Source organism: Artemia sp. Qi Xiang Cuo, chromosome 8 (genome assembly GCF_049724085.1).
Source record: "Artemia sp. Qi Xiang Cuo chromosome 8, ASM4972408v1, whole genome shotgun sequence".
In the NCBI taxonomy this organism is placed as follows: Eukaryota; Metazoa; Arthropoda; class Branchiopoda; order Anostraca; family Artemiidae; genus Artemia; species Artemia sp. Qi Xiang Cuo.
Window position 1 is genome coordinate 79,217,871 of NC_142801.1, and position 15,781 is coordinate 79,233,651.

The 15,781-nt window shown below is 35.0% G+C and overlaps 1 protein-coding gene across 8 annotated transcripts in view; it reads left to right on the forward strand.

The window, feature by feature from the left end:
• Nucleotides 1-15,781, forward strand: part of LOC148949830 (uncharacterized) — a 120,304-nt gene that overhangs the window by 52,471 nt on the left and 52,052 nt on the right. The window contains exon 6 of one of the 8 annotated variants that reach the window (XM_089093797.1): nucleotides 6,025-6,272. The exons of 6 other annotated variants lie outside the window; for them this stretch is intronic. In XM_089093797.1, coding sequence (XP_088949923.1) covers nucleotides 6,025-6,248 — 224 coding nt within the window. In that variant the 3' untranslated portion in view covers nucleotides 6,249-6,272. Of the gene's footprint in view, nucleotides 1-6,024; nucleotides 6,863-15,781 lie in introns of those variants that run through there. One more of the 8 variants, XM_089093796.1, reaches the window with a different exon arrangement.

Sequence of the window (15,781 nt, forward strand, 5' to 3'; positions counted from 1 at the left end):
CTGACATCAATCCGCTTATCATCTTTGCACTTTCAACAATTAACAGATTTCTTATATTCAATCACTGCAATCTGACATCAATTCGCTTATCATCTTTGCACTTTCAACAATTAACAGATTTCTTATATTCGATCACCGCAGTCTGACATCAATAGGCTTATCATCTTGCACTTTCAACAATTAACAGATTTCTTATGTTCAATCACTGCAGTCTGACATCAATCCGCTTATCATCTTTGCACTTTCAACAATTAACAGATTTCTTATATTCAATCACTGCAGTCTGACTTTAACCCTCTCACAGGTTTCGATATGACCAGAACCACGTTCCTAGAGTCTTCGCGAATCTACGATACTTTGGGTGCCTTAAAAAGAATTTCTAGTTAAAAGTTTTTGTATAGATTCTGCTAGAGTTAGTATCTCCCAATTAGGTTTGTATGTTTGCTAGAGCATGATTTATATAAGTTCTACTGGGCTCTAATGATCTGAAACAAGGCGCTACTTTCTTGTCTAATTTCTGGTTTTGGGGACCCTTGAGGTAAGGGATTGCATTTCTTTCTGTTTTTTTTTCTACGTGGCCTTTGTTGTTTTATACAATCCTAAAAATGGCTTATGCCAGCTTTGCCTCTCCCTCAGACTATCTGTCTTGGCTTTTTCTCCAATTATCCATTGCTTCAGGGCAACTTGATTTTAGTTCAAAAAGTTATGTTGTTTGTAAGTTGCTATGTTGAAGCTGTTTTTATTATAGATTTAGTGTTAAATAAACAAACTCTGATTTGCAAGACAAAGTCTCGTAATAAGAACTCTAAGTGTCTGACCCGTGTATGTTTTAGCCGATAAGAAAAACTAAATCCCACCCTAGACCCTTGTCCTCCTTAAACGAGGGGGTGCAATATTGAGGCCTATATAAAGCGGTTATGTCGTTTGAAGTTGTTAGTCGATTGGAAAAATACAAGCATGCCGTGTAGCCATGCTACGTGGCAGGCTTGTACATAATAATTCTCATTGTCTCTTAAAAAAAAGTATATAGCGTATTAAAAAAGCATATAATTTTAACAAAAAGATGTTTTAATAAATGCACATTTGCTTGTTTAAATGAAGTATATATATTCGTTATTCTTTTGTTTTAAGTCATGAGGTGTCAAATAAGCAATATCAGTTGAGTTAAAAAAGTCGTGAAGTCAATTCCTCCTTCCTGTTAATGCATCAAAGAATCATCCGTTTTTCGTGATTTGTTTTCCTCTGGAAGTCTTGTGATTGTCACTGTTACTTCTCTTTATTTACGATTCGATGTATTTGTTATGATACTGGCATTCAAATGTCTTCTAGCCGCAGATCTCGCTTACGCTTTATTTACGTGCATCATTACCTCAGGCTTTTTTCATTCCCTTTACTATAGCTGTTTGGATTCATTCAAAACCATGTGCTGTAATGCCTATGCCCTCTGAAACACCTAAATTGACATAATCATCCTTAATTTTTTAGTTTCAAGTAATATGGTGGCAAATCAGTAATTTCAGTTGAAGTCAGAAATTTTGTCCTGATTTCTATTGTTCCTTTCTACTTAACACGTTCCTTGTTAAAACGTAATTTTTCGGAATATCTAAACTCTACAGTACAATAATTACTGTATTATTCTTTAGTTTTAAGTAAGTCACATTTTCGTTTGCTATTAAATGTGTCTTGTCTCTGTTTCTTGTTCTATGCACCTATCTTAGGCCATAAAATGACAGAGCACCAATCCTCAACTTGGTAATACAGGACCCAGGGATCGAAATGCTGCTACTAATACTAAAAAACTTACCCCAGCACCAAGCCGTCTGAGGCCAACACAGCTACGCAATCTCCTCCTTCATCCCAATCTATTCGAAGTATCCCTCTTTACACCCTCCAAGGTAGTTTCTATTTCCCTTAGATCTTTTTTTTTGCGACATCCTTCAATCCAAACCGCAGATGACCTGTTTTTGTTTAGCCCTAGAGGGTCTACCGTAAACGAAAATCTTTGGGATATTGGTTATGTCACCCCCATAAGTATGCAATTTGCCCATTATGCTTAAAAACCAAATGAAAAGGCATTGTGTATATGGTTACCAATAAGAGACCTCAGTATTATATCGAAAGCGACTGGGCATATATAGTTGAAACTTTCTGGGCTACTAATATTAATACTTCTGCTATTACAATTTAAATAAATCTAAAAAGTGTCATTTTGTCCAACTGGTCAAAGAACATAGATATAATGTTATAGGAATGACACTGAGTTTTATTTTTCAGGTCGACTTGAGGAGGTACAAAATTAAATTGAACAGTAGCCTACTATTTGTGTCAGGATTAAAAATTGTTTGAAAAGTTTTTCCAACATACAATTAGCAAGCCAAACTATGGATTCTTACAGAAAAAAACGAAGAGATATAATATATTATTATCTTTCAGGGAAAAAGTCAATAAAAAAAGAACGGAATTTATTTAAAAAACGTTATCCGCAAAATGAGTTTTTCAAAAATAAAAGTAATGAGTTCCATTAAACATAATTGAAACTCAAAACGAAGAGAAATTACAATAAATAACCTAGTCAAACTCAAAACGAATAAAAATTAACATGAGCAGCGATGGCAACCCCCATGCCTCCTCAAGACCAGAAAATAATTTGCACTTAATAGAAAAAAGTAAATGGCCATGGTTTGTCAGTTTGATATACATATACTGATATTTATTCCTTAAAGTTTTAATAATTTTTTGTTTGGTAAAATTAAAAAAGTGAAAACATTTAAAATCTATTTTGTTCTCAATAAAGTGCAAGTTATGTTCTGGTCTTGAGAAGGCATGGGGGTGGTCAATTGCTCGGTTGCTGTAAATTGACAATTGATTAAAATAAACAAACTGAACCATCAGATAAGACAAGATAAAGAGGAAGGTCTGAGAAATTGAAATTCGCGTGTAAAAGTGAACAACCTAGACCGTCAAATGTGACAAGACCAATTTGAGTAGCTATGGTGAGGGGTATTGAAAAAAAGTTCTAAAGTAATAATAAACGAAAATGAAGAACACAGAAATATGGGGTTAAAAGATAAGCGGCAGCAAGAATTACAAGGGGTCAAAAACGAAAGTGAAGCACAAGAAAAATATGCGTTTACAAGACATGCCACAACGAGGATCAGAACAGATAAAAATGAAGAACAAAGAAATAAAGATCCAGTAGAACAACAAATTTTGTTAATCAAAATTTATTGTGACCCTACAGGTTTTTATGCATTCAATGTTAAGTCCTCCTTTTCCCAAAGAAAGAGCAGCCAGCAAAGAATGTTTATTTAGAGGCTGCTTCTTACCTAATCGACCTGTATTACCACCTTCACAATATCCCGATGAAATGGTTTGGCCTTTTATAGGACGTCACTTGTTCTCTAGAGTTCCACAAACAAATCCGAAAATTGTAATTATATGTTGCTTTAGCTTCATTTAATGTAAGCGATGATCGAACCATCAATACTCATAATGTTTTCTGCTTCAAAGTAGTGTCACAAATTTATCACCAAACCAGTTAAGAGGCACATCCATCACAAATTCTGAAGGTGATTTTGAACCACCTTCATATAGCCAAATGTACTTTTTAGACTTGATAAAGCATTTGAAGAACGCCTTTTACATCCTTTAAATTATGAGATCTCTGGTAAAGTAATGGATATCTTAGAAACAATATTGCAAGACAAAAGCAACTATACCAAAGGATACATGAAATTGCGAGAATTGGATTTCATTTAAGTCGAATGTGAAATACCATCTTACAATCCATTCTAAGAAAAAGCCTGCTAGTTTGTAATTTACAATAGAAACTTGCTTCAGAATAGTGATTTTTGCACGCTGAAGAATACTCAATGAAGAACTAAAGCTATTCCATGTAAATAAAACGTAATTTATTCATTTCAAATTTGTTTTGGCAGGTGAATAAAACTTTTTGCAATAGATTTAATGTCTAATTTCTCCAAAACCTTCTAACTTAAATATCTACTCTTTGAACTGGTTGTAATAAATTAATTGAACAGATTTCTGAGTTCCTCCTTTTCTCATCAACAACCAAATCTTCAAACCGTTAAAACTCAACCTTCGAAACTTAGAGATTACTACTGAGAAATCTTCTGCCATTTCGTCCAGAGTATTTGGTCTTAAGATTGCCCATAAGCTAAGATGAAACTCACATGATGGTAAGACGGCTAATCCTATTAGTACTATCATTGCAAACCAAAGACTGGCAGGGTCGACACAAGATAATGGGACATATAGGAGGGATGTTATTATATACATGATGGTATCATGTAGGCTATATAATAGGATGTATAATATACATGATGATATAATATACATTATGCAATTTTATATGCATGATGGTCTAAAGTTCCAATTGCTTCTAATGATTTCTGAACTTTAAAATTACGTATTCTGACTGCTGGTTGGATGATCGCTTTTTGTTTGTATATATAATATAATCAAGTTCCAACTGCTTCCAGCGGCTTAATAGCTTTTAAAAATCACGTTCTTTGGCTGCTGATTGCTTGATTGGTTATTGTTTCAATATATAGTATGGTTAACTTCCAACTGTATCCTAGTTTTTATTAGCTTTGAAAATCACGTGTCTCCCTATTGCTGATCGGTTGTTCTATATATGATATAATCAGGTCCCAACTGCTTCCAATAATTTGCAAGCTTTAAAAATCACGTGTCCTTTATTGGGTGTTATTTCTATATATGATATAATCAGGTCCCAACTGCTTCCAATAATTTGCAAGCTTTAAAAATCACGTATCCTTACTGCTGATCGATTGTTATTTATATATATGATATAATCAGGTTCCAACTGCTTCCAATAATTTGCAAGCTTTAAAAATCACGCGTCCTTACTGCTGATCGTTTGTTATTTCTATGTATGATATAATCAGGTTCCAACTGCTTCCAATAATTTGAAAGCTTTGAAAATCACGTGTTCTTACTGCTGATCGGTTGTGATTTCTATACATGATATAATCAGGTTCCAAATGCTTCCAATAATTTGTAAGCTTTAAAAATCACGTGTCTTTACTGCTGATCGGTTGTTATTTCTATATATGATATAATCAGGTTCCAAATGCTTCCAATAATTTGCAAGATTTGAAAATCACGTGTCCTTACTGCCGATCGGATGATATTTCTATATATGATTTAATCTGGTTCCAACTGCTTCCAATAATTTGCAAGCTTTAAAATTTACGTGTTCTGACTGCTGATCGCATTTTCTTTGTTCCAACTGCTTTCTACAGTCTTGATATCGGAAGCGGTTTTTTCCACTTGTGAAAACCAAAACAAGATGTGAAAATAGCGTAATATTAGAATATCGATAAATGAGCCCTAACAATCGCTTGTTCTGATTGTTAATCGGCGAACTATGACATGCATTGTTGATTTTGTTATTATTCTCAAAAATAAATTACTTTTATCAGTTTTATTTGGATCCCAGGGAGTTTCTGTACACCACATGAAACTTCTGCTTTAAAGAAATACCTGTTCTAAAAGCTAATTACAATGCAAAAATTAAAAGAAAATTAAGTAATAAAGGAATTTCAGATTTAGTACTAGCTCTTTTTAAATAGAATTATGTTAGGAATGGGCTATATTTTTCAGGTCACTTTTTTTTTTTTAATTTGTCCCTCATTGTTTTGTTTAAAATACCAGCAAAGAAAGACATACCCTTAAACCATTAAGCCCACTTTTAACGTAAAGCTTAGTTGATTGCAAGTAGAAGTGTTCTTCTTATCTTTTTCTTAACAGAGGGATATTTTTAATATTTGAATGGTAAAATCTTTAAATAAAAATTGGGGAGTTTTATTTTTATAGTGCTTATAGCAATAGACCTGAATGTTTTCAAGTCTCTCCTTTTGCTATTTATTTTCTTCTTCCTCTTTTCAGGTGCGCATCATTGTTCTAGGGTATATGAATGGGAATGTTTTATTTTAGTGTTTTAGGTTTTTTCGATCTCCTTTATTTATTTTATTGTAGGAGGTGCAGATTCATCATCAATTAATACCAATGCACTTATGAAAGCTTCAAATTCCAATACAGGCTTGCATAAGAAAAAGTGCAGAAAAGACAATGAGTGCAACATATGCAATAAAAGATTTCCTTCCCATTCACTATTGGAAACACATCAAAGAATACATACGGGAAAAAACCGTTTATATGTGGTGTATGCCAAAAGGGCTTTGCTCGGCTGGGCAATTTGAAAAGCCATCAAAGACTGCACACAGGTGAGAGACCCTTTGAATGTAATGTATGCCAAAAGAGCTTTTCTCGGCTGAGCAATTTGAAAAGACATCAAAGAGTTCACACAGACCCTTTTAAATGGAAGAGGCACTTTAAATGTGATATTTGAAATAATAATTTTTCTCGATCAAGCCGTTTGAATCAGTACCAGAGATTGTACTCATTTGGGAGACCATTAAAGTGTGATGTGTGTAAAAAGTATTTTTCTCACTCAAGCAGTTAGAATCTTGACCAAAGAGTGCACATAGGTGAAAAGTCTTATAAATGTGAGAAGAGCTTTTTCTCATTCAGGTTCATTTGGATACGCATCAAAAACTGCATACAGGTAAAAAACCTTACAAATGTGAGGAATCTGAGAAGAGCTTTTTTTCATTCAGGTTCTTTGATTAGACACCGAAGGGTGCACAGTGGTTAGAAACCGTTTAAATGTGATATGTGCAAAAAAATGTTTTTTTTTTCAACCAAGCCATTTGAAAGAGCACCAAAAAGTGTATAAGAGAGCATTTTCAGCTTAAGTCGAATCTGAACTGTCATCTCACCGCCCATTCTTGAGAAACCCCGTTTGTTTGTAGCCTAGTTTAAAATAAAAATTTGTTACAGAATAGTGATTTCCATAGTCGACTAAGACAGGTAACCATATTAATGCTATCATTGTAAACCGGAGACTGGCAGGAACGGTACAAGACACTCAGGGGATATAGGAGTGAAGTTATTGTGCAAGTAATGGTTTATAATCAAGTTCCAACTGCCTCCAACGATTTAGGAGCTTTAAATATCACGTGTTCTGGCTGCTAATCATTTATTATTTATACATATGATATAATCAAGTTCCAACCGTTTCTAACGATTTGAGAGTTTTAATTGTCCTAGTTTTCATCCTTTCTTCACGATTTTATGTTTTATAGAGCTTTAAAAAGCAGGTTTTCTGGCTGCTGATCAGTCAGATCAGCACTTTCTACAGTCTTGGTATCTGAAACTGTTTTTCATAGGTTAAAGCCAAAATAAGATGTGAAAATAGTTTAAAATTAGAATTTCGGTTCATGAGCCCTAACAATCCCGTGTTCTGACAGCTGATTGGTGAACTATGATATGTATTGTTGATTTTGTTATTATTCTAAAAAACAAATTCCTTTCATCAATCTTTTTGGATCCCAGGAAGTTTGTGTACACCTTACATGAAGCTTCTGTTTTAAAATAATACCTATCTTATAAGTTAATTACAAAGCAGAAATTAAAAGAAAATTAAGTAATAAAGGACTTTCAGATTTAGTACTAGTTTTTTTTAAATACAATTATGTAAGAAAGGGGGGGGGGGCGTAACATTTTTTACTTGATTTTTTATATTGTTATTTATCTCTCGTTTTTTTTTTTGAAGTAGCAATTCATCCCAATGGTGAATATTAAGCAAACCTTGACTAATTTTTCAAAATATGCCAAGGTTATCCCGCCTGGCTGCACAACTCAAAATTTTCCCGCCTGTCACCATCAAAATATGCCAGTCTGGAAAGAAATATGCCTATATTGAGACAGCGTTTTAGGCCTAGATAAAGGGCAAACCACAACCTATAACTTTCAGGTTGTAAATGCGAGCCCTAAATGAAGTTCTCTTTTACTATTGACTAACTCACTAGTTATAATTCGTTATTTTTGGATAATTCTTTGCTACTCGTTTTATTTTTGAAAATACCAATAGTAGCCTGAACTTCTTTTTTTTCAACTTTTAAATTACTTGCGCATATTAATAATGCTGTATAAACGGCGTTTATTTCACCACAATATTACAGTAAGTTATTGCTAATCATAGGTAGCGCAATAGCGCTGCCTAAGTAAACAACTATGTTGGCACAATGTAATACTATTATTTATTTTTTGGTTTTAGACCAGGGCAGTTCGTATCAAAGGAGTTGTCGTAGAAACTTCGAAAAGGCTCATTCGATTGGAAATCGGAGTGGCTTGTGCCCTTTTAATAGTCAAAAGTCATTGGAAGGCAACTAACACTCCGTCCACGCCCACCATGTCCCCAAACACATCCAATCAAAATTTTGAGGTAGCTATTTTGATCAGCATAGTTGATTTCCACTGAGATATTTTGTTTTAGAGGAGGAAACTCCCCCACAGCCTTCAGGGCAAGGGTTTTAAGTTATACCCTGGGGGCATATAAGATTTTACAGAAAGCGTTATCATAGAAAGGTCAAAAGGGGTTCATTTAATTGGAAAATAAAAGAGCTAGTGCCCTTTTTAATAATCAAAAGTGATTGGAGGGCAACTAGCCCCCCTCTACGCCCACCTTTTTCCCAAACACATCCAATATAAATTTTGAGATAGCTATTTTGTTGAACGTAGTCGAAAGTTCTGGAAATTAGGTCTTTGAGGATTACAGCCCACCCCCTCCCCACAACCCTCAGGGCAAGGGTCGTAAGTTATGCCCTGGTGGCATATAAGGTTTTTATTGAAAGCGTTGTCGTAGAAACTCCAAAAATGACCCATTTGATTGGAAATTTGAAGGGATAATGCCATTTTAAATAGTCAAAATTGAACGGAGGGCGACTAACGCTCTTTCTGTACCCACCATTCATACAAACACATCCAATCAAAATTTTGAGATAGCCATTTTGTTCAAAGTAGTTAAAAGGTCCGGAAATTATATTTTTGAGGATGACACTAGCCCCACAGCCCTCAGGGCAAGGGTTTTAAGTTATGCCCTGGCGGCACATAAGGTTTTTATAGAAAGCTTTATCGTAGAAACTTCAAAAAGGGCTAATTTGATTAGAAATTAAAGGGATAGTACTCTTTTTAATAGTCGAAAGTGATTGGAGGGCAACTAGCCCCCTCACATGCCCACCTTTTCTCCAAACACATCCAATATAAATTTTGAGATAGCCATTTTGTTAAACGTAGTTGAAAGTTCTAGAAATTAGGTCTTTGAGGATTATATCCCCCCCCCCTTCAGAGCCCTCAGGGCAAGGGTCGTAAGTTATGCCCTGAAGGCATATAAGGTTTTTATAGAAAGCGTTGTCGTAGAAACTTCAAAAAGGGCTCATTTGATTGGAAATTGAAATGGCTAGTAACCTTTTTAATAGTCAAAAGTGATTGGAAGGCAACTAACACCCCTTCCACGCCCACCATTTATCCACACACATCCAATCAAAATTTTGAGATAGCCATTTTGTTCAAAGTAGTTAAAAGGTCCGGAAATTATATTTTTGAGGATGACACTAGCCCCACAGCACTCAGGGTAAGGGTTGTAAGTTATGCCCTGGGGGCATATAAGGTTCGTATTGAAAAATTTGTCATAGAAACTTGAAAAAGGGCTTATTCGATTGGAACTTCAAAGGGCTAGTTCCAGGGGCGTCCAGAGACTCATTTCAGTGGAGGGGGGGGATCTTCGTAAATTTTTACCGAATCGATACCTGATTTATGCCGAATTTTCTGCAGAAATCAAAAATTTTGCTAAATTTCGGGCAATTTTGCAAAATTTCTGCCGAAATTTTAGCCTTCGGCGTAAATCAGGTATTCCCTGGGGGCATGTAAGGTTTTTATAGATACTGATGTTGTAAAAACTTCAAAAAGGGCTCATTTGATTGGAAATTAGAAGGGCTTATGCCCTTTTTAATAGTCGAATGTGACTGGAGGATAACTAACACCCCTCTTACACCCACCATTTCCCCAAACACGTCCAATCAAAATTTTGAGATGGCCATTTTGTTCGACGTAGTTAAAAAGTCCGGGAACTATGTTTTTATGCCCTGGGGGCATATAAGGTTTTTATTATAGAAAGCGTTGTCGTGGAAACTTCAAAAAGGAATCATTCGATTGGAAATTGAAAGTTTTAGTGCCCTTTTTAATAGTCGAAAGTGATTGGATGGCAAGTAACCCCCTCTCACGCCCACCATTTCCCCAAACACGTCCAATCAAAATTTTGAGATTTCTATTTTGTTCAACGTAGTTGAAAGGTCCGGAAATTATGTCTTTGAGGATGACAACCCCCTCACAGCCCTAAGACGAAGGGTTGTAAGTTATTCCCTGGGGGTATATAAGGTTCTTATAGATATTGTTGTCTTGGAAACTTCAAAAACGAATCATTCGATTGGAAATTGAAGAGCTAGTGCCCTTTTTAATAGTCGAAAGTGATTGGAGGGCATGTAACCCCCCTCTCATGCCCACCATTTCCCCAAACACATCCAATCAAAATTTTGAGATTCCCATTTTGTTCAACTTAGTTGAAAGGTCCGGAAATCATGTCTTTGAGGATGACAATCCCCTCACAGCCCTCAGGGCAAGGGTTGTAAGTTATTCCCTGGGGCATATAAGGTTTTTATAGAAAGTGTTGTCGTACAAACTTCAAAAAGTTCTCATTTGATTGGAAATTGAAAGGGCTAGTGCCCTTTTTATAGTTGGAATTGATTGGAGGGCAACTAACCCCCCCTCTCACGCCCCCCATTTCCCCAAACCCATCCAATCAAAATTTCGATACAGCCGTTTTGTTCAACGTAGTTGAAAGTTCTGGAAATTAGGTCTTTGAGGATGACACCCCCCCCCCCCAACCCTCAGGGCAAGTGTTGTAAGTTATGCCCTGGGGATATATAAGGTTTTATTGAAAGTGTTGTCGCAGAAACTTCAAAAGGGCTCATTTGATTGGAAATTGAAAGGGTTAGTGCCTTGTTTAATAGTTGAAAGTGGTTGGAGAGCAACAAACGCCCCTCTCACGCCCACCATTTCCCCAAACACATCCAATTAAAAAATTAAAATTTCGAGATTGCCGTTTTTTTTTGTTTTTTTTTTTTAGACCAGGACACTTCGTATCGCAGGAGTTGTCTTAGGAACTTCGAAAAGGGCTCATTCGATTGAAAATAGAAAGGAGTAATGCCCTTTTTAATAGTCGAAAGTGATTGGAGGGCAACTAATCCCCCTCCCACACCCACCCTCTCAATTGCCCATTAGGCTTAAAAACTAAATGTTGCCTTAAGATTAAATCAAGATGCACCGTGTTAATGCGAATTCCCAATAAGGCAACTCAGCAGGATCCCAAGAATGACTGAGGGTATTATGTTGAAACTTTCGGGGCTACTTCTGCTCTTAAAATTTGACCAAATCAAAATAGCGTAAGGGTTTCTAAGCTATCAAAGAAAGTAAACCGATTTTTTTCGAATGGTATCAAGTTTTCTATTTCAGTTCAACTAGAGGAGGTATAAAACTAAATTAAACACTACTATTTGTGTCCAGGTTTTTAAAAGAGTGTATGTAGTTAAAAATTGCTGAAAATTTTTGTCCAGAATACAAATAGCAGGCCAAACTATAAAGTCTTAAAACAAACGAAAAGATTTAAAGCATTATTTTATTTTTCTCTAAAAAGACTATGTCAATATGAAAAGAACAGAAATTAATTAAAAAACTTTTTCACAAAATAAGGTTTTCAAAGAATAGTAAAGAACTCCATTAAACCAAAAATGAGCAAAAATAAAATCAAATAATCTACCAAGCGTGAAACTACCACAAATCAGCATTGATAAATAAATGAAACCCAAAACGAACAGAAATTACAATAAATAACCGAGTCAAACCCAAAACGAGCAGAAATTAACATGAATAGGGTTCAAAACCCCTATGCCTTCCCAAGGCCAGAACATAATTGTGACATTTTATGCGACAAGCCTATGGCTTCCTCCTTTATTAAATAAAATATTAATAATAATTTGCACTTAACTGAAAAAAATACAAATGAATGTACATTTTCAGTTTAATATACATGTACTGATATTTAGTAATCAAAATGTTAATATTATTTGATTTATTAAAGCTATAAAAGTAAAAACATTTATATTTTTTCATTAAAGTGCAAATTTTCAAATTCCTAAACATTTTCCAAACGATTTTACGTCTAATACCATCAGCTACCATATTTTGCTGGTATTTTCTTTTCACAACTAATAAAGGAAAAAATGTTTAAGCCAATAAAGGAATATATATATATATATATATATATATATATATATATATATATATATATATATACACTACTACTACACACATATATATATATATATATATATATATATATATATATATATATATATATATATATATATATATATATATATATATATATATATATATATATATATATATATATATATATATATATATATATATATATATATATATATATATATATATATATATATATATATATATATATATATATATATATATATATATATATATATATATTGCATTTTCATGTAACCTTTAGCATAGGTGTTTGTGTCTCCTAATATTTCTTCCATAAGATGTATTGGATTACGACTGATCTAATGATTTAAAAGATGTGAAAGGCGTTTCTCAACACCTCCATTGGTGTCTAAAAAGTGCATTTGGCCTTTTGAATTGGTTCAAAATCACCGTCAGAAGTCTGTGATGGGTGTGCCGCTAAATTCATTTTGCAATAAATTTGTTCAGCTGTTTTGAAGCTGTTTTGAAGCTTTTTGGGTTCGATCATCGCTTACGTTGAATGAAGTCAAAGTGAAACATGAGTTCCAGTTTCGTATTTGTTTGTGGACCTCTTTAGAGAGCAAGTGATGTCCTATAATAGGCCAAACAAATTTATTTGGAAATTGTTGATGCAAGAATGCAAATTTGACCAAGCAGGCAGCAGTCCCCAAATAACTCATTTTTGTTGGCCGCTTTTACTGCGGGATAATGGAGGACTCTACATTATCCTGCAGTTGAATAGAGCAACTCTGTATCCCACCGTTACAGAGTTGAAGGGCCCCAACGACTTGTAAATAACGCCTGCGTAGTTTACGGCTTCTTTATAGGTTTTTACTGGGTCTTACGCCAAAGCTAGTTAGCATCAAAGATCGTGATGGCGCTGTTCTTCTAACATAATATTCTTTTTCTTCTGCGCTTTCATTTTTGTTTCGTTCTAATTCTCGCTGTCCTTTAACAGCACAGTTCTTTGTTCTTCACTATCGTTTTTGACACGTTCTTATTCCCACTGTTGTTTGTGATTCTCCCTGCCGATTATCTTCTAACTGCATACTTCTTTGTTCTCGCGGTCGTATATCTTCTAACCATACATTTCACTGCTCTGAATTTTCATTTTGATTCGTTCTGGTACTCATTGTCATATGTCTTGTAACCGTATGTTTTGTTTGTTCTTCACTTTCGTTTTTGTGTCGTTGTGATTCTCGCCGCCACTTAACTTTTAAATTCATGTTTCTATGCTCTTCAATTTATTTTTTGACTTATTCTAATTGTTGGTCTTGCTAATATTCTAACTACATGTCTCTTTGATCTTTATTTTCATTAATCATTGCTTCGGACATTTTACAGTGCCTTTTGCCTTAGCTGCTTGGATTGGGCTGGTCACTTTTGATGGTCTAGGTTGCTCATTATCACCCGTCGTACATTTACATTTCTTAGGTCGTTCTCTGGATCTTGTCTCGTTTGATAGTCCAGTTTGTTCATGTTGAGCTTACGGTATTGTTCTCTTTTCTTCTTTATTGTGCTCATTTTGTGCTTACCTTAACTTACGTTTATGTCCCCTAGATTTTATGAAAACGCCTTTTGAAATTTATATCACCAAATATGGGCACGTGAATGTACATATTTCTAAATTATTATTCTGCAAATACTTCTACAACGATTATAAAATCTATTTTCCTTGCGTCTTCACTTTGAATCTACATAATTGCTTAACTATTTAGTTTATCCTGATTATTGTTGATATCAGCTAGTTTTTTTTTTACTGGTTTTAGCCTGGAAAATGAGCTCTCTCCAGAAGCAATGCTTACTGGAATTGTTAAGAACATTTCACAATTTTGAAAATCAATTGTTCATTTTGATGGCAGCGCGGGGCCCCTTCTAACGCGGGACCCGATTGGGCTCAATCGCTCCAATTGCCCGTTATCTGGCCCTGCCCTCTTTTCTTGAAAAAAAAACCTTATATGTTAACAATATGCAATAACTTATAGCCTTTGCACCAGGGGCTTATGGTTGTGGACCCTTAGTTATTTAACTATGGCATAGTTATTTAACCTTTAGCCTGTTTTAAATGAAATGGCCGTCTCAAAACTTAGATTGGATGTATTTGGGGAAAAAAGAGAGTGGGGTGGAAGCCCTCCAATCACTTTTAACCTCAGAAAAAGTGCACTGGAATTTTTGATTTCCAGTTGAATGAGCCCCCCCCCCCTCCCAAAGTTCCTACAAGATCTTTTCCATAAAAACCTTATGTGTTAGCAATGAGCAACTGACTTAACTTACAGTTGTTAACCCCAGAGGCATGGTTATTTGACCTTTAGACTATTTTGAACATTTTTTTTTGATTGTATGCATTTGGGGGGGGGGGAGTTAAGAGAGATAGGCTGATTGTCCTCTGATTACCTTTGATTCTTCAAAATTGAACTTGATCTTTCAATTTGCAACCGAATGAGCCTCTTTCAAAGTTTATACGACCATCCCTTCTATAGAAACCTTAAATTTTAACAATGGGTAACTTGCAATAACATACAGATTGCTGATACAGGTATAGCAGCTATTTTTTGGAATGACTTAGCGTATCAAGATGAAACTTCTGGGGGATCATGAGTGAGATGTTCAACTGACCAAAAGACAACATGTACCTGCCACTACTGCTATTAATACTGCTACTACTACTGCTAATTCAACACTTATTACTACTACTGCTCCTACCACGACCTCCACTACTATTAGACTAGTACTATTAAGGCTGATCATTTAAAGTTAAAAATTTGACAGAATGGGCAATTTGAGGGGGAATTCGAACTAAATCAAAACACACTATTTGGATGCAGGTTGTCAAAAGGGCGTATCTCAAGGGATTTGGGTATTAAGTTTGATCTTTCAGAGTGCTTAAATAGAAAGTCAATTCACCAAAAGGAAATTTCTGCACGCTCAGGCCTGGATTTACCACTAGGCCCAGACTTAGGGACGCATAATGCCAGGGGACGCAATAAATTATCACTGACTGATTTTTTTTTTCCAGACAAAACTGGAATAATGTGATTTCTCGTCTCCAGGTGCACTCTGCCGCCACGCTGCCTGTTCACAGAAAAGTGACTTTAAAACAACACAGAGATTCCATGGTCACTTATAAACTATCAGATGTTTCCCGAGAATGGCAGCTGAAAGTTCGGTATTACCCCTCTCTTTCATCACTTTTCGCACATCAGTTGTGTTCTGTTAATCGCTTCCATTATCCCTGAAATTTTTGGGAATAACATCGAAAATCTTGCAAAAACAGAGCGGCAAAAACGCTTGTTTTTAGAAGCGTCAAAGCTTTAAATCCGGCCCTGTGCATGCTACACTTAATACTATTACTATTTTAATCACATTTACTGCTACAGCTACTACACTTACTACTACTACTACTACTACTAGTTCGACTACTACTTCTATTGCAACCAATTGTAAGCTAAAATTATTAAGATACAAATTAAGGAGCAATATGAATATATAGGTTATCAAAAGGATA